This window comes from Acanthochromis polyacanthus, chromosome 7, assembly GCF_021347895.1.
Source record: "Acanthochromis polyacanthus isolate Apoly-LR-REF ecotype Palm Island chromosome 7, KAUST_Apoly_ChrSc, whole genome shotgun sequence".
NCBI classification, from domain to species: Eukaryota; Metazoa; Chordata; class Actinopteri; family Pomacentridae; genus Acanthochromis; species Acanthochromis polyacanthus.
In genome coordinates this window covers 19070892-19097185 of record NC_067119.1, presented here as the reverse complement: position 1 = coordinate 19097185, position 26294 = coordinate 19070892, and the positions used below count along the sequence as shown (strand labels likewise).

The window sequence follows — 26294 nt, the reverse complement described above, 5'->3', positions numbered from 1 at the left end:
CAATAGGTGTCTATGATCGTTGCTTCCCAGTTACAGTGCATTTGAAGAATGGAGGTTTTTCTTTTTGACTGCTGGCTTACTCTCATATTTGTTCATTTTAAATAGAATCATAATTTCTTATCAAGTAATTTCTGTTTGTGTGTTGAATTAGACAGTTCAACTTTACATAGCGGTCCTGTGGATTTTTGATGTGGATTAGGACAAGAGGAACAGACAGAGCATCAAAGTAACAGCTTCAGTCACTGGAAGCTTTCATATTCAGTCTCCTGGAATCAGATATAATGCAAGCAGAAATGAGCTGATCCCTCATGCACAGACTCTGTCAATAAAGGAACATGCTCGGATGAGATGCCGTTGTAGGAACAAGGGCAGAAAAACTTGAACTAACTTGAAATATGTGCAGTATGAACTAAACAATAAATAAAAAGGAGCAATTGCTGCTGCTACGTAAGTATCATTCTTAAGGAGCAGGCAGACGACTGACAGACCAAAAACAACAATATTTAGAATGCACAGTGAGGCAAAGCTGACGGGGATTCACTGCTTATACATCTTTATCTCCACTGTGAAAATTATATGTAATATGATACATTCACTAAAGCTGTTTGCAGATTGGGAGTTACAAAGTATTGTCTCACAGATATATTCATGTAATTGTTACTCTTCTGCAGCAGTGAGGGAAACTTTTTCATGATGTGTTCTCGCTTTTTGTGCAACTCTAGTCAAACGTTGAAATATTGTTTGAGAAACTGACAGAAATATTTGCCTTTACAGTTTCAACTGTAGTGATTCCGAAAGACGAAAACTCATTTCATTTGCACTTTACTCTTCCATAATAGAAGAGCACCCAGACTGACTAATGTGTGTTTGTACAGTGTACAAAAATACATTAGTCAGCCTATACGATGTGTCCATATCGTTACACCACACACCACAAGCTTTTTCTTCTGCTAACTAGGCAATCACCGCCATTTTTTTTAACTCAAAATCTAACTCTGTCCTCTTTAACTGCTACCGCACACACACAGACCACACTTTGACAAACACATAGCACATAAACCATTAAAGACTAATTGAATCTAATTTATTTAGTTTTCTGGAAAGAATCATTTAAGGCAGAACTTCCCTAAGCCCCCTCGATAAATGACTCTCATACCGTTTTACTCTCTTTTCAAACACAATTAAAAATAATATATAAATATATACACACTGCAAATGACATGCATATAAGGAGTTCATTTTGGAGCCCGATCGCAGGTCATTAGTAACCCACCATGACGCTGTGGAGTTGGGGTCTGCTGGCGACACACAGGCCCCTGGCCATTTATTCTATATTAAGTCTTTAATGGGCCCTTTTTCTCTCCCTCTCTCTCTACATCTCTCCCTCTCTCTCTCTCTCTCTCCCTCCTGACACTCAGCATGTAGGCACAGCGCTGGTAAAATATGCACAGAAAGTCCGGTGCGCACACACACAGACAAAGCCATTCAAATGAATGGTTATTTATTCGCTAAACGAGGATCTGGGTGTTTAATGTTCCTTGGACGTTAGGTAGTTTTCTGGGGAGGCAGAGCCATACCCCTACGGCTACAGACATCATTTATTTTACACATAGCCTAATACCGCACGCTAGGCAGCCGCTGAGAAAAATGGGCTTTGGAAGTGAGAAGGAGATATAAAAGAAATAATGAATGATTTTTTTTCTTTTTTTTGAGGGGGGGTGGTGGTTTTGGGTGTGGGGAGGAGCGAACACATTAGAGGTTGCAGCAGGGAGAAAAGCAAGGGGTAGACTTAAAGGCTTAAAGCACCCTGTGAGAGGGTGTGCGATTGCAAATGTGAAGAGGAAGATCGAGAGTGACAGAGACAGAAAGAGAAGTCAACACTAACATTAGACAAATGTGTGTGTGTGTGTGTTGGATTTTTGGATATCAGTGGGGAGGACGGTGATACATGATTGTTGTGCGAGGCTTTCGGGCCTCCATCTACATCTCATCCAAATGCAGAACATCATAGGGGCTCCTTTACTACACGGCAGCACCTCCACGGATTGTCACAGCGCAGGTGATATATATCCAAAACATCAAAGCCATCAAAAGTAACTTTTTAAAAACATTAAACATGATCTTAGTCTACTCTTCAATTTATTATTTTCCATCTGTCTTTTGAAAGACTGTTTGAATTAAAACAAGCTTCTCTGAAAACAACAAACCAAGAAAAGTGGACAGCATTAAATCCCACTTTAATCAGCATGATATATTAAAAAGAAACAGTCGGGCTAATGGGGCTATTAACTGAAGCAATAAGTGTATTAATTAGCCAATATTTCACTGTCAGCGCAGTTATCTTTTCATATCACATATGTAGAATAAATATAAATTGTGGATTCTTAATACTTCATAATCTACACATTTACACCATTTCATTTTTAGTCTATACAGTAGACAAAAATATATCATACACACATACTCTAAGTCTTCTATGTAATTGTGCTGTAAACTTGATACAGTTGATATGTATTGACTGTAGTTGAAATAAAGACCTACCTCCTTATCTGTTGTCAGTGAAGTGAGCGCTATGGTCATCTCCCCATCAGAATACTCCTTCAGCTCCACAGTCAGCAGCTGCATCAAGTCTACACCCAGTCAGCACACACAAACAGACTAACAGTTATATGAAACACACACAAAATGATCCAATTTCACAACAGACAGAACAAAGACACAAGCATGAATGCTCTTTCCAGAGGTGAGAGGTAACTGACAAGATGCTGCACCAAGGGATAATACTGAACCTTTATAAAACTGTTATTAGTGTCCAAAGCAGGACAGAGAGTCTACTGGATGGTGATTAATATGTCTGCTTTGTGTTTAAAGCCCCTACAGACTCTTGATGTCTGATTACAGCTTTAGTTAATATTGCATAGGCACACATAGGCTATGCTCGCTCCTATGTGAGCTCTCCTGCACCTGTTAGGGCAACACTACTTACCCTGTGTTTATTGTTCTGATTTTTTAGAGTTTGGCGGCATTATAGAATTTCCAGCACAGCTCCAGTTTCAACCTGACGAGATTTAATTAGTCAGAGTGACTGGGCTGCTCCTTTCTCAGGGCTCCACCACATACTGTAAATGGACACATTCCTGCTGTGTCACTGTAAGGTTAATCAATAATCCAAATGATGGCTGCATTCCATTTAGATGTGCCTTATCAGGAGTCCAAGCTCAGCCCCAATTACAAGCATGATTAAATTAAATATACAAGCAACACACAGGCTGTTTCTTAGACAGATTAATCTGTCACTGTGATAAAGCTAGATGGACTAACAGACTCAACAGCTTTTTAGTCCATTTGGGTTACAGAGTGAATATGACTGACGTGCGATTTGGGGCTGCACAGTGACTTGATGGTTAGTACTGTTGCCTTGCAGCGAGAAGGTCCCTGGTTCGCACCTGGGCCTGAGATCTTTCTGCATGGAGTTTGCATGTTCTCCCTGTGCATGTGTGGGCTTTCTCCACGTACTCCGGCTTCCTTCCACAATCCAAAAACATGCTGACTTTAATTGGCGACTCTAAATTGTAGGTGTGAATGTGATTGTTTGTCTCTGTATGTAGCCCTGTGACAGACTGATGACCTGTCCAGGTGTCTTCTTCCTTCGCCTTACATCAGCTGGGATAGACCCCAGCCCACCCATAACCCTAATGAGGAGTAAGCGGTGTATGGAAAATGAATGGATGGATGTGTGATTGGACACGTCATCAAAATTATGCTAATATTGAGGTAAAATGGCAAAATAAAGCAATACAGATTGCAAAAATTCATAGAAATAATATTTGGACTAAATGACCAAATACCAACATAATCGGTAATTTCCATCTTATTCTGAAGGTGTGATGCATTAGGAAAGCTGCAACTCAGGTTCACTGCCACTTTGCTCCACTTTACTCTGCTTGTGGTACTGTAATAAAAAGGATTTTCTAAATGAATCACTAATTAGAGTCAGATGGTTTTTTTCATATTTTTACAGGAGACACCGGGCTGCAAACAAGTCAAATTATTATTCTTTATATAAAGTGTTTCAGTGTCTGCACTGCCCTGCAGATGCTCCTGCTGAATGAGTTACACAAACTTTTTACCAGGTATGACAGACTTTTAATGATGCATGCAACATGAGCCAGTAAACCATTAGTTTGAAAGTAGCTCATAGCTAGACTCAATAGAATTAAGCACCTACTGATAGTATTGTCTACACTTCCTATATTTCCTGAAAATTGTACTGCTATGAAAAATTTCACAGTTGTTACTAAGTAGATGAGATGACAGTATGATCAGAATAATACTATATAAACTACACAACTATAATATCCCGTCATATTTTTACTCACTATGTCTTTTCACACCACTCTGCACATCAACTCCAAAAAGCTGATTTTTATTATACTTTTTTAAAGTTAATGTTTTTGCATTTACTATATAGGACAGTGGAGAGTGAGAGACAGGAAACGTGGATAGAAGAGTGGAGGAATGACATGCAGTAAATGACCATGGGTCAGACTTGAATCCATGACCACTGTGTCGGAGACTACAGCCTCAGTTTATGGGCCGCCTGCTCAACCAGATGAACTATCTGGGCGCCTAAATGGCTTGTTTTTTCTAAAATTTTAAATGTGATATGGAGAATAAGTTGATTTCGGTAAAATATCGCAATTTTAAGCTTAAATTTGGGTAATTTTCCTAAGTGAACTGTATATCACACATGATTAAGGCTGTTGAAAATCTGACAATTTGTGTTTTTACACGTTCTGACTGATAAATGGTACAATTTGGCGATTATAAAAATGCAACATGCGTTTTAAAGCTGATGGTGAGTTTTGGGGCTCCCAAGGGGAAAGGCCAACTGCTCTACGTGTTCAGACATGCACCTTGTAGTTTGTCCTCATCGTGCTGACCAGCAGCGACATCACTCCATTGCTCCAAGGAACTCATGAGCTCCTCCAGCTGTGATGACTGACGGCCATGTTTGATCCACACAGCATCTCGTTGTAGTCGTAAGGCCTCTGTAGACAAATAAACACAGGTACAATTAAGGGTGTATTCAACATGTTCATTCTGGTTCTTCTTCATTAAGGTCATGTCAGTTCAATGTAGGTTTGGTAATAAACACAATTTGCCAATTTTTAAAGGGCAATCGATCTTCTGATGCACAATATCACAGTCTGGTCTCAAGTCAAGAAGAGAAATTTACACAGAGCAGCTTATTGTCTCCTGATATCATTCCTCAGATTGTTTTTCTTGAGTTTCTTCAGTAAGTATTGCTTTTTGTCATAGTGAAATGTTGCCTTTACATTTAAATACTTTTCAGGCCATTGTAAGCTGTCATGGAGATCAATCCTTGAAAATCCCTGATTGCCATTACCGATCAATGAAAGTCATTAATCACTGTCAGTGAACTGGGCTTAATGAAAATGGATTTACAGAGCCACCTTTGTTCACACTTGTAATTATGATAGTTATTCAATGCAGGGTTGTGCATTTGTTTGAAGCTCAGCAAAGATTAGATGCTATACTACAGTTTTGAGGGCAAAATATGTTTTAGGTAGCTAGGGAGGTACTTTATTGATCTAGAGGGAAATTCAAGAAACCAGCAGCATATTAAGCACACAGAATATACAGAAAAAAGAGATAAGAGCAGAGCACACAGGGGATATAGAGATATCAGGGAAAAAAGTAAAGGCATAATTATGTACAGAATGTATATGCTAAAATTAAAAACTGTGTAGATGGTGTGCAAGTAGGTAGAAAAACATTAATCAAATAAGACCTGTGCAATTGATAATGTGCAAAAAACCAGAGATGCGCATTTATATGCATGTTTTGTGTCATGCGTGCTCTACCAAATGTTTCCTATTGGTCTCCTTTACATAAAGCTGCCACAATAAGAGGGTTTCAATAAATAAAACACACAGTACAATGCCTAATTTTCATGTGTCCTTGTATATTTGATCTGAAAGCGGACTGTTCTTGATCTTTAAGTCAGTAAAAATATTTGCAGGCCAAAATCACAGAGCAGGCATGAGACGATTCCTCCTGCTGACATCAATATGTCCTCGTGGGACCTCTGTAAATCAAATTTTAGGATATCAGAGCATTAGTGGACATCAGTAAATCAATTATGTTAAAAATAGCCATAAACAGCTAATGGCACCAGTTCAGTATATAAAATAAAAAGGTTCTCTATACCCTGTGTTTAGTGCTTTTCTTTGGGCAGCTTAGGAATAGAGTTGAGCTGCTGGCCAGACTAGGAATCAATGAACCTGAAAATGCACTGTCCAAAGAACTCTCACAAAGAAATATGAGAAGTGGACAACTCACAGTACTTTATTCTCCTGCTCCATTCATCTTTCTTTCTTGCCTGTCTCTGTACTTTACTTCGCCTCTTCTAACTCTGCTGTTTGTCTCCATCTACCTTAATTCACTTTTACTCAATTCTCTATCTGTGTGTCTATCACAGTGGAAGACGGCACAGTGTTATTGAACAGGGATCAGTCTTTTCTACAGCCAAACTTTCACACAGCTGCTCATACTGACAGCTGGAGTACTGGTCTGGCAGGCTGTTTGACTCACAATGCACACCAACATACACATGTGGTGAATTATTCCAATTCGGTTATCTTCGGTGTAAAATATATACTTTTCTTAGAAGTGGTGTTTCACCCAAGCCTAAACGATACACATATTCATTTGTGCTACTATCTGGTTTTACCTGGAAAACATACAGTAGTCAGTCTATCCTTTACAGTCCTGTTTATTATTAGCCTTCTTTTGTCCCCATTAAATATTTTCTCATTTCTCTTCATTCCCTGTCATAACTTTTCTTACTTTACTTTACTGGGGAAACACCTGACAAAAGAGAAACAACAGACAAACCCAAATTTGAAAAAGTCACATTATAGGACTCTGTGTGTCTTTCTGTGCTCGTCCTTGCTCACATTCACCACCCCTCATCTCTCTCTTCCTTCATCTCTCCTGGTGGGTGTTAAGCGAGTCATGTCAGAGGATTTGTGTGTGTCCTCCTTCATCGCCCCATTACTCCCCCCTGGGGGGGCGCCGGCGCCTCTCTCACCTCCGAGGATCTCCCCCAGCGCTGCTCTGATGTGCTCTGCTGCCTCTTGAAGAATCTCTCCGGTGACTGTTGTCACCACGGACAATGCCCCATCATCCCCTGCGCCCTGCTGCCCATCGTGATGGACCACTTGCAGGATGCTGGACTCCAAAGTGTGGTACTCAGAGCTGGGGAGGGGAGAGAGAGAAGACGGGGGTGAAGGGGATATATGGATGACTGCTGTGAAAGGAGTGATGATTGTGAGGCATTTGCATAAATAGAACTCTCCTTTGGGTCATGAGAAATGAACACACACAGGCCTGAAATACACACCCCAACAATCTCATTTTCACATCAGCAAACATCTCCTCAGCCAGTACCCAGAGCACCTATACATGTTTCTGGTTTGTATGTGTGCTTTAGCATCACCTGTACACACATTCATCAGTACTAGTCCAATGAAACAGGCCACTGAAACATACTAAATTTATTGCAGCTTCTTTCATTTAAAGCTTTCATGGTATTCCTGGATGTGCATAAAGGAGTTAATCATTAGCTGAAGATATCTACAAACTGAACTGGTGCTCTGGATGTGTGAACGTGTTCACCTGTCCAGCAGTCCTTCTCTTAACAGCGTGAGAGACAGATTTCCGGTGTGATGAAGCTTCACAAGATCCACATCATCCCTCCACAGCAGTAAGCTTTCGCAAATTTTCACCCTCTGCAGATACGTCACCGTCTCCTCGGGCAACACAGTGTGGAATCGCCGACCACACAGCACCGGCACACACACTCCGCCTGACGGTTCCTTCTGGAGCACACACAGACACACACAGATGCATGTAAAAATGAAGAAACAGACTGAATCACATGCTCCTCCTGAGTGTCATAATCATACACAACATGAATAAATAGCAATGCAAAATATAAATGCAATATGTTATAAACTCAGGTCAGAGGAATTCTGTCATTAATTAAAAAATAACGATCTTATCATACATCATATTTTTGTGGCACACCGACATTGCCCAAGAATGCATTTCGTTTTACCACTATTCCGAAATTACAGTATACAGTAAAAAAAAAAAAAAGTTCAACTGAGCCTTTGAGTGGAACAGATGAACCTCTATACCAAACTAAAAAACATTTTGATAGTGGACCATGTTTAACTATAATTATTTTTTGACATTTTCTGCCCTACTGTTCGAATATATTATTTATCTAGGTAACATTAAACTGTAATTTGCTTTTTATTTTTGTGTATTTCAAAGAAAAAATTGGGTTTATGAGGCAGAAAATGCCAAAATGTGTTCCTAGTTTTTGCGTGATTTTAGGGCAATGGTGGAGTACTGCGAAACAAGAGAAGGAAATTTGCACAAAGCTTACCATAGTATATGAGACATTAAGACAAATCAAACCACAATATGGAAGCACACATTTGTTTGAGGTACAAGTGTACTCAACTAGGCAGTGCACATGCAAAATACATGGGTTGTTTCTGAGTGTACAGTGAATCAATATTGGACAATACTGTGCCACAATAAGACACACAAAGGAAAAGGAGGAGCGGGGAGTAGCAGGAATAGAATCAAATAAATGATGGACTCTGATGAGACATCTCTAGAAGAAAACAGAATATTACATATTAAATATGAGGAAAGATAACTTTGTGAATAAAAACTTTGATTGATGTACTGTATATTTTACTGTTAATACTGTACAAAATGGTTAAGTCTTTGTACACTCTTTAAAACAGACATTAAGAATTAGTTAATAGTGCAGAGAAACTGTATATAGCGTGAAATTAGGTGCAAATTTAGTAGGTATTCACTTCATAAGACAGAGCAACTTTACCTTACCTGTGAACTTTAGAATACTTCAGCATTTAACCTCTGAAAATCTTTGGTCTTCCTTAGTTTTAAAGTACAAAACACATGCACACAAACATGCAGGATTCATGTTACCTGGCTGAGGTGGAGCGCTAAGCATAGCGTTGCTGCAACAGTGTCAACATCTGGCTCTGGTCCACCTAAAACAGCATGAACAGGACCCTCTGATACGTCTGCCTGGAAACACACACACAAAGAGACAAGTTTAGTGTGTCTGTGAGGTTTTCAATTTTTTATTTTAATTCAAGGATCTTGTGATCTTTTCTTCCCCAACATCCAGTATAATAAGCAGTACAGAACATTGCTGACTGATGTGATAGCTTACACATACTGTATAATGCATCACTTGACCCTTATCGAACCAGCATGACTCTGTTAGAAGACTGCAGCATTTTGAAACCAACACTATGCATTAATAATGAAATTATGGTGCTGCAAGGTGTAGCTCATACTTGAAAGAGAATAGTATCCAACATGCACCACATGAGTGGTAGAATCAGCTGGAACAGCAAAGTAATGGTGTAAATTACCAAGGGCAACTTCACGTCTAACTCAAGAGTAACACGGTTTATAACTCAGAGTAACATAGTTTATCAGAGAAGTGATGAGTTCCATTAATTCTACTAAACAATGAGGACAAACAGTCCTCATTTAAGTTAAGTGGACATTAATGACAGCTCCATTACAGAGATTAAACATTCATCTCTGAGTGAAACAGGCAGAAAATTATGTTCCTCCCTCAGTTTGTTAACTGCTACTTTTTGTGGTGGATTAATATATAGCAATTACTTTATGCATCCATTCCTGACTTGCATCACCTGATATCAGTATTAGTACTTAAATAAATACAGATATTTACAGAGTCATGTGTGGACACTCAGATGGACATCATTCATTTGTATTGTCAGAAAGTGAAAAACCTCTACTAAAATTTTTCAGAAATTCAAACAGTCAAAAAGGTTTGCAAATGCTTTCTTAAATATACATTTTTCCAGTAAATACAACTACTGAAATAAGCAAAATAGTCAAACCACCTTCAGTAATTCAAAATAGAATCACCCACAGCCATCCAAAGCCGGCACTGGGTGTTCTCTCTGTGTCAGTCAGTATTGTTTTATCTAAAACAGATAAGCTCAATCACGGAGGAGCACAAGCCTGGCCTGCAGCATGCACCATTAATTACGAAACAAAACGTGGATACAATGAATATCACGCATATCTGCAGCTCATCTTAATGGGCTGGTACGATGCTACAATGGGAGAGAATGGAGGAGGGAGGAAAAAGCAGCTTTACAGCAACAGACACTTCCAGGAAGCTTTGTCAATTTCTGTTCTTCAGCTAGATTCCACCAGGTAACCCTGTCAAGTAAACTGTTACAATTTGCTTCAAGATGCTTCCCAATTTAGCAAATATGCAATACATCTGTTTTTTGCACATCAGAGCTGACATGTTAATACCAGTCTTTACATCTGAAAAACTGCGATGGACTGAAAATTGTAAGCAAATTTCAAGTCACATTACACAGAAATAAGTGAAAGTCTGGCTGTGCTGGAAGTAAAAAATTGGTCTTCAGATTTATGGTGCACTTGAGCCAAAACGAGCAATAATCAGCTGCAACAGTACTGGGCTGCAGTAAATACCTTGATTATTTCACGATTATCTCATATACTAGGCAGGTCTTTAGTCAGTTTTTGAAGCTAATGTGTTGGTAGTGGGGAAAAATGAACAGGCGTGTGGAATTTGTTCACAGAATTCAGTAGTTGGAGCCTATTAACTGCAGTCCATCAAGTAAATCAGTGACAGGGTCATGGATAACGCAGGCTGACCTGGGTGGTGGTGAAAAACCTGCTAACTTGTTTGCTGCACACACAGATGACTCAAAGTTCCCATGCTGACCTCTCTCTACCATCAAAAGCATCTACAACATCAGAACTGGACAATGGACCAGTGGGAGAAGGTGGTCATGGATCACATCTTCTTTTTTTTACATCATATGGACAGTTGTGTGTGTCCACTGTTCACCTGGGAAGAGATGCAGAAGAATGCACTATGGGAAGAGGGCAAGCTGCAGACACAGTGTGATCCTCTGTGTCCAGTGTTCTACTAGGAGTCAGGTGGATGTTGCTCTGATGTATACCACGGTCTCACGGGGATTCGTGAAACTGTCATGTAAGTTTTAGTTTCGGTTTCGTGCGCACCAACACGATTTCGTCATGTTTTTCGTGCCGCTCACCACGAAATGTTTTTCGCTGTGGTAATCACATCTGAAAGTGGTTTATACCGGCGGATTCATGACGATCTAAGCTGTCCATCGGCGTATACTGCTTGTGTGATCGCGTTTGCGGCCGCCGGCCGCCGGACATTCTTGAAATTCCTATGCAAATTGGTAAGTGTACCACCGGCTTATGGTTAGGTTATGGTTAGGTTATGGTTAGGGTTATGTTTAGGGACGATGTCATGCAAAATATAGCGTTGGATTCGCCACGGTTTTACATTAAAAATATAATATACACATTCTTTTGAAATACGTTCTGAGTGGCACGAAAAGTCCGCCGTTTAAAATACATTGGTGCGCATTTCGTGGTGAGCGGCACGAAAAACATGACGAAATCGTGTTGGTGCACACGAAACCGAAACTAAAACTTACGTGACAGTTTCACGAATCCCCGTGAGATCGGGCTGTACCTAAACACTGTTGCAGACCACATACACTCTTTCATAGCAACAGTACTCTCTACTGGCAGGATAATGCTCCTGCCACACTGAAAAACCTGCTCAGGATTGAAAGGATCTGCTGCAAACTTCTTACTGCCTGATAGCGAAGAACACAAGGGGGATCTATAGAATATTCTGCAGGTGGTTTTAATATTGCTGCTGGTGAACATGTCTAGTTAATGGGCTTAAACACTAATCATGTACTACACACCGCATAATGATATGGGTAATCCTGCTTTCTTAAATATCACTCTGGAAGCGTAACTAACACTAAGCAAATCAGTGACATATCAAAAATATAATGGAGTCTGGTCATTTAAGGGAGCTTAATGCCACAGTTAGAGGAATAAAGCGCCGGTAATAATGCATAAGGAATGAGCTAGTGTCTTGTTTCTGCTCAGAGAGTTTCACCATTGAGGCCGGATGGATAAATGAAATGAGGGGTGAAGAAATGAAAGACCAAAGCACAGAGAGGGAGCGCAGGAGAAAGGTTAGAGGCTGTTGATTAGACTAAGAGTGAGCAAATGGAGAAGGAGTGTGGTGAGATTGAAGGAAGGAGGCCAAGGAGTTTAAAGAGGCTTTAAAAAAAAAAAAAAGAAAAAGAGGGTTGAAATATAGAAAGTAAGACCGACATGTAAAAGAGGTGTGAAAAAGGTAAAGAGGAGGGGTAGGCAGGTGAAAAAATGTGATAGGGAGAAGAAAGAGAGTGGAGGAGGGGGAAATTTGAGATAAGCAGAAGAGGAGATGGAAAGAGGTAAAAAAAATGGAGGAGAGCACCAGAATGAAAGGATGAATAGAAGGAGAACAGTGTGAGAAGGATGGAGTGAAGAGGTCTCTAGTCAGTTCCTTCATAGGATGGAGAGAAGGAGAGTAAATCAATACGAGATAGCAAGAGAAAAGGAAGTGATGCATTAGCAGGAGAAAAGGCCAATGTGTGTTCTACTGCAGCACATGTGTGTGTGTGTGTGTGTGTGTGTGTGTGTGTGTGTGTGTGTGTGTGTGTGTGTGTGTGTGTGTGTGTGTGTGTGTGTGTGTGTGTACGTGTGTGTGTGTGTGTGCACGAGCATGTATTGGCCATTTGATATCTTTCAATCTGAGTGCTCTCTCTCTCTCTCTGAGCTCTATCTCCCTGTCTTGCCATATTCAGCTCATCTCCTCTCTCCTTCTGGTCATTGCTGGAAAGATTTAGAAGATATTGTATGAATCTCCTGCTGCCTCAATTTTGATTTTTTGGCTGAACAGCGCTCTGAAATGAGGATAATTATGACGTTACCGTAAATTCTCCTTCTGTAACAGTGGTGGGATGATTTAACACAACTCTGAAATGCATTCTGAAGCTGTAAATGTTTACACTTGTGGCTTTGCAACCAGTGGAGCAACTCCAACACACATTTCTGCTTATAACTATGGGAGTCTTGACAAAGTGTCTGCGGAAAAAAACGAAGCAGTACAGAAAGAATAAGATAAGATAAGATAAGATAAGATAGACTTTATTAATCTCACAAAGGAGAAATTTAACATGCACACAGATGTTTGAATATTTTATGGCAGGTCAGTTTTATCACTAATTAAGAGCATGAAATTACTGCAAAACATTCTGTGGATCAAACAATATGCTTATTGCACAAAAGAAACTAAACATTTACACCATATTACCAATCCTAAATTAATAAAGGATGTTAAAGGAGATATATGGTGTGAAAAATTGCCTTTAAAAATTTACATTTTGCCTTAGCCATTCTAACAAAGACTTTTAAAGTGATTGCAATTTTCCAGCCAACCCTCCTTTTCAAACAAGGAACGAAGCCAATTTGTTATCTGGCAGTTTTTTTTATGTCCTTGACAATTATGTAATGCCATACACATTTATGTGGATGAACAGTAACAGAAGTTAGCGCACCCTAGACGCACATATGGAGTTTCCAATAGCCTGTTTTGAAATAAATAAATGATTAAAAACAATCAAAGTAGTCTGAGCACCCATTTTATGTGTGTATAGGCGTGTGGTAGTGTGCAGCCTGAGGACATTTGCAGGAAGTACACTCAGCACATTGCTTCAGCTCTATGCCAAATGACGAGAGAGTGAAGGAGTTAGAGCTGTGGAGCTGCACAGAGAAAAACTGAGCGAGAAGGAAGGATAGGTTCAATAAGTACTAAAAGCCAGGCCAATTAGAGGTATGGATGTTCTGGACTGTGGCCATGCAGAGAGTAGAGAGAGAGAGAGGCAAGGAGAATGACAGAGAGTAGAGAGTTGTCAGCAAAAGAGCGACTCATCAAAGTTTATATTGGAGAGCCAGGACGGGGAGATAAGGAGTGCCCGTGTGTGTGCGCATGAGAAATGGTTGTTAATCATGACATGTGTTACGCTTTATCTGAAACCTCCATGACACTCATCAGCTAGCCTCCTTATCACTCAATTACCCTGCTGTGCTCTGATCTGCAGATTTGCCTCTTTGATCTTTTCCTCGTCTCAGCTTTCCTTATGTTTATGCCAAGTACGTCCCACATACAGGCTCTCCATTTCTTTAAAAACATTTAATTCCGGGAAGGCTGTTCCTGACAGACACCTGTTTACATGAATTAACTGATTATTCTGAAAACTGTGGAGCATTAAAGCATTGTTTCATTAAAGTTAGTCATATCAACAATGTTCAAAATATAGTAACAGCACATTTCCTCCAGCATCCTCTTCACTCGTTCATAGCTTCATGGGTATTGTTCTGTTTTACAAACCGATGTGTAAATGATGAGGAAATGTATAGATAGGCCCTTCTGTGAAATATTAATCGTTGTGCATCAGAAAGCTGAGACAATACATGTGCATTATTTTGCATGGCTGAATGGGATATGCAGCTTTCATCTACGACTGCAAGAACCTTGTCACTAAATGCACATCATACTCCACAACAGCTACTAAATGGACCATGAGGGGAGATTGTTTTCTCAACATACATGACATTTGCTGGTTGAATTTCCCTGTGATTTCTGACAAAAAAGGGCAGCGTCGCCTGTAGATTGCTGATAATTACATAAACCTGAGTGGCAGCTGTTTGCTTGGATGTACAGTAGAGTGTATGTGAAGATAAATCTGTGAAAAACAGGACCAAGTTAACTCCAAAACTCAAACAGCTAACTGTCTGTCAAACGTTGTGCATGCTCTGTAGTGTCTGACACAGGGAGGTGTACTTATTTCTGAACAAATTATGACATTGACAGGTTGCTGGGTGTGTTCTATACTCACCAGATTAGTAAAATGAAAAAATAACACGTGCTTGGCCAAAATGTACAGTGCAGCAGAGCCAAAATCAACTAAAACCAAAAGCCCTTGTGTGTGTATTAGTTGGGAGACACGATTGCCATGCATTGCAACTGATTATATGCCATTTAAGTAAGCAGTTTTAGGGGCTCTGTGTCCTCAGGGCATATGAAAAGCTCCCCAGTGTGAACATCTGACTAAATGTGTAGGCTGCAGGCCAAAAATGTATACAGAAATTTAGAAAGAGCCCCGTATAACCACATATCTATGCAAGCAGTGTGCCCCTGAGACACCAACACTGCTCCACAGTGGCTCCACTGTCATGATATAAATTAGGTTGTTCAGTATTTGCATGAGGCTTTTTCGATGTGTGAACAGATATTCAGCTCTGGATCAAATGCAAATTATGAGTCAGTATCTGCAGAGCAGCCAGATAGCAGGAAGGACAGCCTCTGGCTAAACTTGTTGATGTCACGCCTCCTCCTTATTAGAAATCAGCCCCTCATTCAAATTCACACACTGATGTTGCTGTAAACACAACGTGCTTATTGTATGGGACCAAAACTCCCTTTATCCTCCCCCTCTGCGCTGTCAGACTGGCGATCTACAGGTGCTTTTTTAGGGGGGATTGAAGGGACGTGAGAAGCTTTAGCCGTGCCCTTTTTTTTTCCAGCAACAGGACCGCAGCCTGTAGCACAGCAGCAGTAGCAGCTTCCCCTGTCACGGTCTCATTCATTACAGCCACAAGCTGGTGTTTAACGCCGCTGAGGGCTCCAACTCACCCCGAGTCTGCTCTGGACCCTCCGCAGATACTCTTCCATGTCGGCCTGCGTCGCTACGCTGCTGCGGATGTCTCCATACACCAAGTTTTCGCCAGTGAAGGCAGCTGATTTGTGTTTTCTCTCCCCTTCGCGTCCCCCGCTGTGCTCGCACTGCAGCACTCTAAGCTGCCGTGTGAAGCCGTCGGTCCTCCCCTTCTCCACGGGGTGAACCCACGACACCGAGCAGTGGGTGTGACGGTGGGAGAGAGGAGATCCGGCGGAGGCGCGCTCGGTGATTCAGCCGCGCTCCCTGCGGTAGGAAGCCCCCTCCGTCTCCACCCACCGCTGCCTCCCCGACTGGAGCTGGTGAATGATAAATAGTGGAGCTCCGTGTGCGTCGTGGAGACACCCTTTGACTGCCAGTTTGCTTCGGTGTTGGTTTTCGGCACATTGGCGCTTTCTGCGCACGGAAGGGGAGAAAAAAATGCCGCAATATGATCAAAACAGCGCAGCACCGAAGAACACCACAACACCTTTCTGCTGTGGTGACCAGAAGCACTTTAACCATCTATCCATCCATCCATCCATTCATCCATCCATCCGAGTTTCCCTGTTCTTGGTAAATTACAGATTTAAAAATATCAGTAAAATCTTTGTAAGAAAGTATTCATTTACATGTCAATTATTTAAAAACAGGCCTGTAAATAACATATTTTAATTAATGGTATTCCAGTCCTTTACAATGTATGGCCATAAAATGACACTTTGAAAAAGCTGTATTTCTTCAATAATTAGATATTAAAGTATTTTTCTGGCACCCCCAGGAGATTTTTTTTCTTGTTCGTTTTTGTTTTACGATTTTTAAAAATCTGATAGATTTTTGCTCTTTTGTTAAAAATTACAGATAACCAGCAAAATTACTGAAAGTCATTTACATGTCAACCTTTAAAAGCCAGACCGTGAATAATGTCCAAGTCAAAAATCTGTACTTTTGTAAATTATATTTTGTTCTTTTGCAATGTTAGATTGTAAAATTACATAATATTTCAGTATTTTAATGAGCCAAACATATTCCTATTTTACAGATATTTGCCATTATTTTAAAGAATATTTATGCATATCATTTACTGAAATAATTTGTATTATTGCTGGTATTTTCACTTTCACTTTTTGAACATTAAAGTGCAGGTTTTAAACACATTTTTAATTTTTCATGCAGCCAGTTCTTAACTTTTTAAAAAACTGTTTATCTATTAAACTGTAAAACATTACCTCATTTTAACAGTTTTTACATGTGTTTTTTTTAAATTACTGTTATCTAACAGATTCACTCTGTTTTGTTAAACAGCAGGTAATAACTAGTAAAGTCACAGAAAATAAGTATTAATATACAGCTTGACCATTGAAAAAAGCAACAACAACAAAAAACAAACAAAAATGGGCCAAAACAGTTAATAATGTACTTTTCTTAATGACACTTTCTTTCTTTCTTTTATATATTTTATTTTTGGACCTTTTTTGGCTTTAATTGACAGGCTAAGTGAGAGAGTGACAGAAAACAGGGGGGGAAGACATGCAGCAAAGGGCCACGAGCTGGAATCGAACCCGGGCTGCTGCGTCAGACACCAGCTCCTATATGTGGTTCACCCGCTTAACCCATTGAGCCCCCGACACTTTCTTTCCTTAAAATGTTTGACCATAGAAGTTTTAATGTGTTTTTCATATCAATTATGCTGCCAGATTTAAATTTTTTAAACTGTTTCCACAACTTAATTAAGTGTGAGGTTGAAAAAATAAAAAAATCAAATCACTGATCTAGACAAACCAAACTTTTCAGCAAAAAGTATTGATATTTTACAGACATTTTCTATTATTTGATTTAAAAAATCTTTTCTATTAATTATTTGAAGTATTTATATTGTTGATGCTTTTTTCCCAACTGGTTTCATGGTTTTTGCACATTAATTATTTCATGATTTTGAACAATTTTTTTCTGGCACCTTTGCTGCCAGATTTTCAAATGTTTTTAGTCTGTCTGTCTAGATAAACCTTTTAAGTTACAAACATCATTTTAACAAGCTGGGTTTAATGTTGGTTATTGCACCAACTTACTTTTGTGTGTAATTTGAATGTAAATTTGTGCGTTGTTGATGTAAAACTACTTTCAAGTTGAGGTATCTTGAAATTTTTTCAGACAGAACTGATATTTACTACCCTTGATTATAGAGGGCAAACTAATTCTTCTGAGTCAGTGTAGTTTAAGTTAAGTTAAGTTTAACATAACTTTCCATAGAAGTTGTCACAACTTAAAAGATTGAGGCAAACTGTTGCCTCAACCTTTTTTGTCGAGCTCAAACATACTTTTTAGGTTTTTTAGTATTGTGTGAACATCACATGCACAGCTGGATAACTAACAAAAATATATTGGGACCCTACTGGCACCCGACTAAGCACCCCAATGCGCATTTTCAGTCTCTCTACCAAACAGCGTCTCTAAATGTCGGTCCCCAGTGACTCATTTAGTTTGTAATAATTAGACTGAACACAACTAATCAAGGAACTTGACCTTGTAAGCACAATTTAAATGAAAAATCCTTAAAGTGTTGCATTTAGATTTTGACACAGCTTTCCTCTTTAGGACACAGTCACAATATTAATGTCAACGTACAAAAACTCACCTACATGCTGTGAATAGGATATTTTGGCGCACATGTTGGTGATCCAGCCGTGAGAATGCGTCGGACTCAACAATGAAAATGTGGTGAGCTGGACTAACGTCTGACCGATGTGACCCAGAAAACAGGAAGAGTGAGAAGATCATCAAATACCAGCAAAGAGATCATACAAGGACAAAATACAGAACTGACATGCAGATTATTGGACATTAGCCCCCAAAACAAGCACAGCTGTTTTCATGTGTGGGCATGCCCTTATCATTAGCTCTATGCTTTTTTAAACTCATGTAGTTTAATGTTTTTAATACAGTACAGGCAATATAATCATCTGTATGAGCGTCATGGTTTGTCATTTGCGGTGAAGGCAGAAATATTCTGCTCTAAGTGGAGGCGGCATTAGTACACTGTCACTTCCAGTCACAATCTTTAAAATAAAACACTTATTGATTATCTAAGTAATACCGCGAGAGAAGGAAGTGACAGTACTCTCTCTCTCTTATAAAAAAAATCATACACTGTACTTTTTCCCTTAAAAATAAGCTTTGATTTGTTAAATTAAAACATTTGACAGAAAAAGCAAAGAAATTGGGATGAATCTCTTGTTTTTTAAAATTAGAAACAGAATTGTTGGACCAACTTACAGAAATAGCTGGTCACACACAATTAAATTACGCTTAACCAAATTAAGTTAACAAGCTATAATACTCACATTAGATTAAGTTAGATGCAAATTATTTGAGTCCTCTCAAATGAACAGTGTGCTGAACATTTACTTTAAGGACAGTCAACCAGAGGTTTTCCATATTTTAGACTGAAGTATCTACTTTCCCCAAACTTGAAGTGTAAAAGATGATTTTGTCAGCAGTTTGTTTTCTTAACTCTGTAATCCTACCTGAAGAAAACAGCAGCTGAGGTGCAGCAGAAAAATTTGAAGAAATTTGTATGTCACAATTTCACAGAGGAGCAGGAAACCTGATTTTCTTGTTTATGTTAAAATTAGAATAGTTTAAATGGTCAACGTGCAATTTCTAGGTGGTAAAATCCACAAAAGTAAAATTATATCACTAAAGCAGAAATATAAATGAGATTCATTCAAAAATGTACTTTACTTCAGCTGCAGCTCAGAGACACGTTCAGCGGTATAAGTGACTCTTCAGTGTTGACTTTTTATCATATAGAAAGCTCCTCAAATGAACTTAAACCAAAAACAGATGTTTTTTTTCCAGATGTTTTAGTTAAGTTACATAACTGCTGTCGTGTTTTTAAAAAAGTCTTCAGCTTTAAGATTTTTCTTTGACATTTGAAATGAGCTTTTGTTTGGCTTCTCATATTGACGAATGGCTGCAGGTGACAGCCTGGACTGACTGCTGATTAGAAGGAACAGACATCAGTGTGTAGGTGCAGTTTATTGCAGAATCATCAGGACAACTTCTATGGATATTCTATGATCTTCTATGATACTTGCAAAACTTTGACAAATAACCTGAGTCAGAAAAAGAACGTGAGGCGGACGAAGCCTCACAGCCATGTGGAGTAAACACAATTTAGGAAAGCAAGAAAATCTGCTTTGGGTTTGCTATTGGGAGTGAAAAAAAGACAAGAGGGCTTCAGTTAGAATATCACCCAAAGAAGAGGCACCAGACAGGTCAGTGAGGTCGACGGGGTTGGTCAGTGAAAACATATGAGCCTGTTATTGGTACAAATCCCTTACATTTGTTAAAGTTATATTAACACAGCCACTGAGGACATTTAGGGGTCACTTCAAAAAGATATGAAAAGGTGAACATCAGACTTTCATTAAGGCCTCTGAAAATCAAATACACAGTGGCAACCGTCACAGAAGAAGTGTGTGAGTTCTGATGGACTGTGTGAGGACCTTATTGGTAAATGTGTTACTTGCATCACACTTGAAATTAAATTACTTTTAATTTATTTAATGCTGTATGTTAATTTGCTGTTACTTCTCTCGGTGATTTTATTTTTGTGTGTGTGTGACTTCAAAATTGAAGAGACTAGCAGAGACAAGGGGGACAAACAAGCAAAAAAAAATAATAATATGAAAAGAACCCATACCTCAGCAGCCATAAAGTTTAAAAATCATGTCATTGCTGCTCAGATTCAGACTTATAAACCCATCTGCGCTGAAAGCAGTAACAAACTGTTCCTTCAATAAGTTACAAACTGCTTTTCATAATAATTCAATATGGGGTTTTTTGCCTGGCAAACCTGCAGATGTTGGACAGTCCAGCTGACAGTTATGAAACACAACTGTTGACTACAGAAAGTCAATATTAAAGTATCAGTGCAGTGTGTGGGCTCCTTTCTTCAGCATGAGAAAAGCACAAAACAATAAAAAAATACAAAAAAAATCTGTCTGGTATGACAAAATTAAAGAATCACTTTACAACAGTGTAGTTCAATACAACAGCATTACAAGTTTTTTTAAGCCTTAATGTACATCTGGTGATTTGGATCCTCTATAAAACTCCTAGTGCAACATGATGCAAATTAAATATTAATTCAAATATAGGCTGCACTGGTTTGTGGTGTGAAATTATTCAATCTGTATGGGAAAAAAGACCAAAAGATATTAATTCTTATTTATGTAGGAAGTCTGCGCTGTGAAGGAGGATGGTTTTACCTGAAATGCCTCTTGAAGGCAACAGGCAGACACGCTGCAGCTTTGATCCATTAATGCTCTGGCTTGCTCGCTCTTTTATTGGCAAACTGAAAGATCTGTCGTGTTTTGCCTCTAAATAATTCCCCATTACACGAGCACGCCTTACAGCATCTGCGCTACAGTCCTAAACCGGTTTAATTTTCCATTGAAAACAATAGGCCTCGCTAATTGATTTTAATGGCTCTCTCCGCGACGATGCGCCCCTTATGACTTGGAGAGAGGTCTTTAAGATTATTATTATTAGTATAATTGCCATTACCCCTACACTTTCCCTTTGCGAATGGGAGACACAGAAAGAATATCTTTGCCCTTAAGCTGAACAAATAATTATTAGAGAGTGGAAACAAACAGACGACCGTCACTCACACGCGCTCCGACGTGCGCGCACACACGTACACAAACAGAAAGTCTCCACCTTGGAGGAGACCCCCTCCTGGCGACCCTCATTCCCTCCGCCGCCCTCTTCGTGCAGCGTCCCGCTTGTAATTTATGCAAAATTAATTGATACATCTTTTATAATTGATGTGCTGTAAACTTAATGAGTAATTTATGTAATTAGTCAATTAAGGATAATTCCAGCATATGTTCTGTATGCCCAGAAGGTGCGCTTTACAACTAGTTATTTGTCCAGGAGTTGGGTGCGGGCGAAGACAAAGACTACCTAATTAATTTTGTTATGCAGATCAGCCACGGTGTCTATTTAACGGCCCCCTTTGTGAAAACAGATTTAATATTGATCTTTCCCGGGCGTTTTAAGAGGATGCTTTTACGCGCGTCGGCCTCGGAGGGCCTCAGAGTTTCAAATCTCATTTTTCAAGCGCCTGGAAAAGAGTTTTATGCAAAGAAAACAGGGAAAAAAACAACACTAGACAACAACAACTGCTGCCTTTATTTAATGAATATATACATATTCACTCTCTGTCGAGCCAAGTGGCACTAAAAGGTGATTTTCCTTACAATTACGCGACGTCTTTAAAATATGCTCTCCGTTGACGCCGTTGACCTTTTGAATGGGCTTTAAGGACCGAGACATAACGGGAGAGACACACCGGCTAATTAATTGACACAGTTTTGAATATTCATACCCAATACAGCGAGCTTGCCCTTAATTACATTGTTGGACTTCTCTCCTAGGAGGCTAAATCACGGAAGGCTTAATTATTGTAATGTATTCGAGGGCCCACCGGGGCACCGAGGAAGACAGGAGCCGTCAAAGACCCAGTCATGACACCTGGCCAGAGGAAAGAAATATACGGGGAAGGGGAGCAGCTTTTGTTGTTCTCCGCTGAACAGAATTCAGAGCAGGGGATGAAGTTTGTTTACATCCTTGTAGGATTCACCAGAGAGTGTTTGAACAGACAGACAGCCGCCGGACTCCCCTCTCAGCAATTAATCAACAACAGCGCCTCTCTCTCTCGCCCAGTGCGTGTGTGTGTTTTCAGTGCAGTTGTGTATGTAACTGAGAGCAGAGGAGTAGCGCACTGATGATTGTGCGCAAAGGAAGACATGATTTATTGTTTGCAAAGTCTGAAAGTGCAATCGAGCAAATTTAACAACCAGGCTGTATTTATATATTCCATTCTTTACTATTTATTTCCTCAAGTGAAAGGAGTTGATACTTCATCCATGTATGCTCAGATATGACACTGCAAAGAACAAGGACCCTTTGGTATCACAATTTTACAGCATGTTTGGTATGTGATCAAACTTTTTCAAAAGGTCAAAGGTCAGGGCCATCTATAGAGAAGCATTCCTGGAGACGGGGATTTTTCTTGCTGAAAGATATTTAAAGAACATGACACTCTAAACACAGTTCAGTGGTTGGAATATGTCGCTGAGGATCTGTCCCTGTTCTTCAGGCGTTGCTCTTTGATTGGCAAACAGCAGATTAGAAGCGTTCAGATTGTGAGCTGAACACACTTCCCCTCATTTTTATTCATTTCTGTACCCTCTTCTCTGTCTCTCTCGCGCGCACACACACGCGCGCGCGCACACACACACACACGCCCCTCTGCTCTCTCCTGACGTGTCCCCTAAGTGTCTGGATAATAGATAATAGAGCCGACGACCTGCGGGGGTCTTACAAAAACGGCTCTCTGCGAATGGGAGCATCACACAAGGAGGAGAGGAGCCACACAGACAGCAAACCGGCTCTCTCATTTCCTTCCATCGCCACGGAAACAAGGGAAACTCAGAGGAAATCTCAACTTTTACGCACAGAGACTGACTTATACGCACAACTCCAAGAGCCTAATTTGGAAAAGAGACAGACCAAGAAACTTCATTCGGATTCAAGAGCCTCTGAAGGATATTACCAGACAGCAGCGGGGCCCTTTGGTTACTCTATATTAATCGATATAACGCAGGTAAACTAATCTGATGGCTCAGAACTTTGGAACAGATCAGTCAGATGGAGACTGACTGTCAATTTAGCTCCGTAAAATAAAGTATTTAGAATATACCTCCAACTGCTGTTTTATTTAACAAGTGAAACTTCAAGAAAACCAGTAACCAGTTATGCCCCGTCCTGGGAAGAACTCTTACAGCGACCAGAAGCCTCCATACTCCTACATATCACTGACAGCGATGGCTATCCAGAACTCAGGCGACAAGATGCTGCCTCTGAGTGACATTTACAAGTTCATCATGGATCGCTTCCCGTACTATCGAGAGAACACCCAGAGGTGGCAGAATTCCCTGCGCCACAACCTCTCTTTCAACGACTGCTTCATCAAGATCCCACGGCGGCCCGACCAGCCGGGGAAAGGCAGCTTTTGGGCTCTGCATCCGGACTGCGGTGACATGTTCGAAAACGGCAGCTTCCTGAGGAGACGGAAGCGCTTCAAGGTGCTGCGCGCCGAGCATATGGCCTGCAAGAGCTCCCCGATGATGCATTACTTCCACCATCACCACCATCACCACCACCCGGGCAGCAAGCTGGGCACAGCATCGGGCCACCACGACCACTCCGCGGCCCCGGCGAGCGTGGGTCGGCTGCCTCACTTCCAGGGTTACGGGGGCATTGCTTGCGCGCAGCCAGGCGGGTTTAAACACCCGTTCGCCATTGAGAACATTATAGGACGGGACTACAAGGGTGTGGTGGCCAGCGGGCTCCCTCTCACCTCGGTCATGCACCACCTGGGATACCCGGTGCCCCCGCAGCTCAGCAGCGTGGTCAACTCCATGTGGCCGCACGTCGGTATGCTGTCGGAGTCCATGGGTGGCGTGCCGGTGCCAGCATCATCCGAATATGCGCCCTTCAGTGTGTCAGCAAAAGGCCTGTACCACAACGCCAACGGGCAGACCCTGCCCGCCGTTCCTGTGCCAATAAAACCCACCCCGTCCCTGGGTCCTGTCCCGGGTCTGACGGGGCTGCAGTCCGGCCCGGCTCAGCTCTGCTCACCGCCCTCAGTGATGGAGAAAAGCGATCTGCTGGAGGGGAAAGGCAACCCTCTACACCCGGCCCTCCTGCTTTCTTAACCGGGTAAATTACAGGTTATTATTATTATTACTATTTTGTGGAAAAGTAACACAAACAAGACAGACATTGTAATTACATAAAACAAAACAGACAGGCCTATCAGAGACGTTCATATTTTAAGTTGCGTGCAGCTGTAGGAAAACCAAGGTTAATATTGTGCTGTGTAATGAATTTTTCATTAGACCCATGTTGATTGAAATCATAATTTATTTGCACACTTTGTGAGGGCATTTACCACATACTGTAATGTGGCACTGATAAATACAATCAGACAAGAAGAAACGCTAAACCCAAAGAAAGTTTGATTTAAGAGGCATACAAGCTGAAATTCTTTCCAAAAACAATCCAACAACTGTTACTATTTTCTTTGCTTTTATTCTTTTATTTTAATCTATTTCAGGCCTACTGACTAAAGACAAGTAGGCTTTCATGTTAATTTTTTTTTAATTAGGCCTGTTGCACTTTTTTGTGTGTTACTTAGCAGTGCATTGAAAATGTTATGCTTGTATTATAACACTATTTATCTGAAGATATTTATAAAGAACTTAAAACCGAATCCTTGGTGTTGTGCTTATTTAAATATTCCTTCAGTTTAATTTTTCGGGTCACTATATTTGCACACCATGACTGAAGGAGAAAATAAGAAACATAGACTCCAGCATGATTTTACTTTGGGACTGATCACTGCAACATGAATGACTTAACTTTAAATACAAGATTTTCCTGATTTTGGAGTGTCTTAAAATTACATCTCTACCCCACATTATTAAATATTTTCATATGTGCTGCTCATATCATCCTCTACAACAAGAAGTGAGAACTGCACACTCTGCACACCAGTTGCTCTACTAAATGCATAAAAATATTCTTTTATTATTTTATATGAGCATTTTTATATGCAACATATCCTTATTTTAATTACATCTATTCATTTCTTTTAATTTACAATTTGGCTGTAACAACTGGAGAATGAGTCCTAGACCTGTGATTGTGCAATATTTATGCAGATTTACTGACTCATAATGACATGGCACTTGGATTCTTGACTCTATATTTAAAACCCTGCTTGAAATCTTAATTTTAATTAATCACAGGCGAAGTCTATACTGTAAATGTTATATTTTTCATGCTCATATTTTGAGGATGGCACGATTTGATCAAAGCCAAAAGATACGTATGGGAAAAAAAATTCTGAGAAACTTTATTCACAAGGATGATTAGACTGAAGCCAAGCTGTCACCTTTCATGAATCACAATCATGTGCAAACATTCCTGCCTGCAAGTGTGCACATTAAGACATGAATCACATCTGGAGTGGGTGTATGTGCTGATGCATGCTGTGTCCAGGACAGACCCGTATGATGTTCATAAGATGGATATGAGCAGTCGGCAGTCTGGACTGCAGCTCTAGAACTTCAAAAGCAGACAGGGAGATCAGATCAAGTTTGCTCTTTTGTTTGCTCTGTTTAAATTAAGCTTTGAAGCTTGTCCTCTCTAGAAGCACAAAGCGCCAGGTTCAGCCCACTGAAAATGACTTATATTTAACCTCCTGTCCCCTGTTTAGCATCCCAAAGGCTCCCACAGTCGACACTATTGTCACACCAGCCTCTGAACAAATAATTGAGATGCACCAGTGGAGGAGAGGCGTGGGAGTGAAAAATTAAAACCTATTTGGGTGTCATTGCTAACGAGCAGAATCCACATAATCATGATTACCCTCATCTTTTCCTTACTTCTTCC

General features: G+C 40.2%; 2 protein-coding genes across 12 annotated transcripts in view; one reads left to right on the top strand and one right to left on the bottom strand.

Annotated features, from left to right (window-relative positions):
• LOC110950830 (protein prune homolog 2-like) overlaps positions 1–16288 on the bottom strand; it is a 188370-nt gene extending 172082 nt beyond the window's left edge. For 3 of the 11 annotated variants that reach the window (XR_007943403.1, XR_007943404.1, XM_051951056.1), the window contains exons 1-6: positions 15740–16278; positions 9061–9162; positions 7705–7907; positions 7118–7284; positions 4917–5051; positions 2542–2630 (exon numbers count right to left, since the gene is read on the bottom strand). Coding sequence is in view for 9 of the 11 variants with exons in the window: in XM_051951056.1 (XP_051807016.1) it covers positions 2542–2630; positions 4917–5051; positions 7118–7284; positions 7705–7907; positions 9061–9162; positions 15740–15778 (735 nt within the window). In the remaining 2 variants the exon portion in view is untranslated. Of the gene's footprint in view, positions 1–2541; positions 2659–4916; positions 5052–7117; positions 7285–7704; positions 7908–9060; positions 9163–15739 lie in introns of all 11 variants that reach the window. The other 8 variants (XM_022193644.2, XM_022193652.2, XM_051951058.1 and 5 more) reach the window with 7 other exon arrangements.
• Positions 16289–23105: 6817 nt separating this feature from the next.
• foxb2 (forkhead box B2) lies at positions 23106–25110 on the top strand. Its single transcript, XM_022193358.2, has one exon. It carries the CDS (start codon positions 23591–23593, stop codon positions 24551–24553), a length of 963 nt encoding a protein of 320 aa, XP_022049050.1. The 5' UTR covers positions 23106–23590; the 3' UTR covers positions 24554–25110.
• Positions 25111–26294: the final 1184 nt, after the last annotated feature.

Bases quoted from the DNA above. Each gene is read 5' to 3' on its own strand.
- foxb2 (XM_022193358.2), top strand. From the start codon at position 23,591: ATGCCCCGTCCTGGGAAGAACTCTTACAGCGACCAGAAGCCTCCATAC.